The 3,758-nt window shown below is 41.0% G+C and overlaps 1 protein-coding gene across 1 annotated transcript in view; it reads right to left on the reverse strand.

The window, feature by feature from the left end:
• LOC139125205 (uncharacterized) overlaps positions 1-1,234 on the reverse strand; it is a 4,763-nt gene extending 3,529 nt beyond the window's left edge. Inside the window, exons 1-2 of the mRNA XM_070691307.1 lie at positions 1,205-1,234; positions 993-1,082 (exon numbers count right to left, since the gene is read on the reverse strand). Of these exons, the coding sequence (XP_070547408.1) occupies positions 993-1,055 (63 nt within the window). The 5' untranslated portion in view covers positions 1,056-1,082; positions 1,205-1,234. The remainder of the gene's footprint in view (positions 1-992; positions 1,083-1,204) is intronic.
• Positions 1,235-3,758: the final 2,524 nt, after the last annotated feature.

Raw genomic sequence — 3,758 nt, forward strand, 5'->3', positions numbered from 1 at the left:
CTGATCACTGGTTTAGTTTTTGTTTCAAGTTAAAATGGACGAATTAACCAAATTTTTGGCAAACCTAAAAGACCAATTAACTAGGATAGGCCTCAACACTTTCCGATTTTTCCGTCTGCCATACTCTCTGAGTCGTGGTACCCAAGTCCAATCGGCCAACTGAATCTCTGGGCAGGAATCTCTCTCTGTTTACAAGTCCCGATTGCTCGCAATGACCATGCCTTCAAGTTGCCGTGCAAAGGTTTCCTTTTTTTTAACTTCGATTATTTCCCTGCTTTCATCCATTTTTTATCGTGCCGACAAAGCCACAACAGGCAAAGCCACAACAGACAGCAAGAACGTGAGGCCCCGGCGTGAGGCTTAGAGTATCGACAGGTGTAAATGTGTAGAGAGTACTGTTTTACGTCACCGCATGGTCCACTAGCGAAGTGTGACTGCCGTAAAGGAGTGTTTCGTCGGAAATTTTGAAAGGAAAGTTTGTGTTTTTTTCCCGAAAAATCTCCAAAACCTAGGCGCGCGCGGACGCAAAACAAAGAATTTACTTACTTTGGCCTTATCGTTTACGTATAGAAAACTCAGAACAATGAAAAAATGCGTAGAGACTCAATCCAATGCGTAATATTATTACGCATTGGATCGACGCTCTACGCATTTTTTCATTGTTATGAGTTTTCTATACACGCATTTTTTTCGTAAATGCGAACACTGTTACAGTGAATTATCTTACCAATGTTTTTTCTTCACAAAGTTTCAGATTCTGTGAGTGTAGTCTGAAAAATCGGCATCATCGAGTCAGAGGCGCGTTACCATGTCATCTGTGCCTATGACTCAAGGACAACAAGTTGTAAAAGACTTAATTTACAATAATATATATGACTACCACAAAATCAAGACAAGGTGCACGTGCAACCACAGCTGTATAGCTTGCCAGAAATTTTTAATTTCGAAACCAACAATATCCATTATACACAGATTTGCTGTACATGACTTACCTTAAGAACCTTTGAATCATGAGGAGTGGTTGGGGCAGCAGCTGAGCATTCTGCTGCCGTCATGGTGCTACAGCCATTACCACTCAGGTTCTGTTGCAAAAGAAAACCAAAATGATTAGTAAATAAACATCGAAAAAACTACATAAGAAAAATGTCCAAAATAGTTAATAGAACAATGTATAGATTCAGATCATTCAGAAATCATTACTAACTGGCGTTACAGTAGAACTGCAAGGTCGAATTCCAACATGATTGACCGAGGCTGCCTCCAAATCCACTGTGCTGGGCCATCGCTCATTTGCTTTCCAAGACACCTAGAAAAGAGACAGATAGATCAGAATTTAATTAATACGATTAATTAAATAACCACTATTCCGTAAATACAACTTTACATCGTCACATCCGCAAACAATAACTAAACGAGGACGGAGACCATCGATATTTCACAGCAATCATGATTTGCGTGAAAATTTGACGTTTGAGCTTTGACCCATGACATTTCGTTCCAGCGCCCTCCCCATAAACAAACAATATCCTTCGTTCTAGTTACATGTTATAGTACGTACCTTTGAATATGCAGTCTCATCTAAAAACACAGTAAATTCTCGTTTAGAAGGTGCAGCCCGCACGCAATCAACACAAATCCGTGAAAGGTGATGCGCACCCAACTTTCTGAAGGCCCGAAACATATTTTGCTGGTTTTACAGTATTCGATGATGTCGGATGCCATCGTCCATGTAGCGGATTGCCACATTTTCTGAACGAAGTTGAAGAATCAGTTTTATATCCAATTAAGAATGAGGCAAAGATAATACAAAATGCCATAAATAAATAAGATAATCTGTCGACATAGGTTTTGACTCGCTCCAGGAAGCCATACCGGCAGTTGTCGTCTGCTACATATCAAAATATCGCAAACGGTGTCGTCATGGTTATTTACAACGTCATTGGCAGTATTGAATTCCATAGGGGCAAAGGTCATTTGAGAGACTAATATTCATATTTCGATATACAGATACTTTTTTTTGGCCTGTCAATCATTTTTTTTCCAAAGGAAAAAGGAACTGGATTGGGGAGGGACGACTTATTGACACGTGTTTTTTGCAGTGAAGGTTCATGTTGCTTCACTGATTGGTTGGAACCAAGAAAGGATCTATGCAACGCCCTTCTTAAGAATATTAATATATTTAAATGAGCACTCCTTTTATGGCGATCGGGCATTTTGCGACGTTCGAACATCCAAGTCGCTACCTGATAACGGCAATTTGTAACACACATAGTCAGGATTAGCGATGCATTTATTCTCGGTCATATTTCGAATATCTACTACATGTCTGTCATTTTCATAACTTGATGTGTGCTACGATGCCATTTCAAATTTCATACGTCGTTTTCGCGACGGAATTCGACTCACTTCATTGGTAAATAATGTCGTCCAGAAATGATTTGCATACCCTTGTGTGTATATATCTTCGCTGATCACTGCGTCTCACGTGACTTGACTAGACGCAGCACGTAGTAAGACGCAGATACCGGCAAACCGCCATTTTGAAATGAGACAGTTTTTGGTCTCCCGGAAGTTGTTAATTGCGCATGCCCGCACATAGTGCATCATTTTTTGTCGCGGGCTTTTAGTTTAATCTGGTAGCTGCCAATATTTCAAAACTTGTAAGAATGGTAATTAAATCCTTGGTTAAATTCTAGCCACGTTCGCATCATGAAACTGTGATAATTTTAGCTTTACTTCAAAGTAAAATCGAACAACAATGACAGCGCGCCATGGTTCCACCAATCACATTTCGTAATTCGATACATGGCGGTTTCCCGTTACCTGCCTCTTTGTGCTTGTCACTGAGGCGGGGACCAGCCAATGTATATATCATGATGTGAAACGACACGTACACAGCGCAGGTCGCGCGAGCGTACGTATAGTACGCGTATTTAAATGCGTGCGCGCGTGTTCCGCCGTGGCGTTTAGCATTGAAAGAATGCGTCCGAGCACGGGCATTCTGTTGTTCTTAAATGATGGTGTATAAGCGTGTAAACATGATTTCGTATTTTAGTTTCCGTTTGCCGCTGGAGAACTTACATCGTGATTTTAAAAAAACAAAAGCCTAAAAAATGAGGTATTATTAATACAAAAGAAACAGTCGCATTCTGCTTGTTCACCTAACTGATTATTCTTTCTCACTCCCGGTCTCTCTGCGCCGCGGCATGCACGGCAGAGTTCTTACCAGCGCGTATTTACCGCAATCATGAAGCGCGTAGAATGACGACGGTACGTTGCTATGACTGCCGTGTACATGAGCGCGGTGACTGGAACGTGCACGCGACGACGACAGCTATGCACGCGAGCGCCTCTGAACTGTCGTCTGCTGTCCCGGCCTCAGAGATGTATATACACAAGGGTATGCTCATATGAACATGGAACCTGACGATGTGCGTTACAAAAAAGGGGGGACAGGGGGGACAGATACTATTACCCTCTAAAACGTCCGCAAAAGGTAACAAATTTTTTTATTTTTAAAATGTAACTCACTGACGATAGAAAGTAAAATACAGCGTGAAAAAAAGAAAAAAAAAATGTGAAATGTAACCCTTGACCTCCCAGGCTTGTTCACGTTCCGTTCGACCCAAACAGACTGAGTGAAAAGAAATGCACATTTGAAATAATCTTTCGGGTTCTATCGAAAGGCTTTCACTAAAACTGAAAAAAAATTAAATGTTCTTCTTTGGAATATTATATTGGAAGGTTTTTACTACGAA

The sequence above is a fragment of the Ptychodera flava genome, assembly GCF_041260155.1.
Source record: "Ptychodera flava strain L36383 chromosome 3 unlocalized genomic scaffold, AS_Pfla_20210202 Scaffold_25__1_contigs__length_14229661_pilon, whole genome shotgun sequence".
Taxonomy (NCBI): domain Eukaryota; kingdom Metazoa; phylum Hemichordata; class Enteropneusta; family Ptychoderidae; genus Ptychodera; species Ptychodera flava.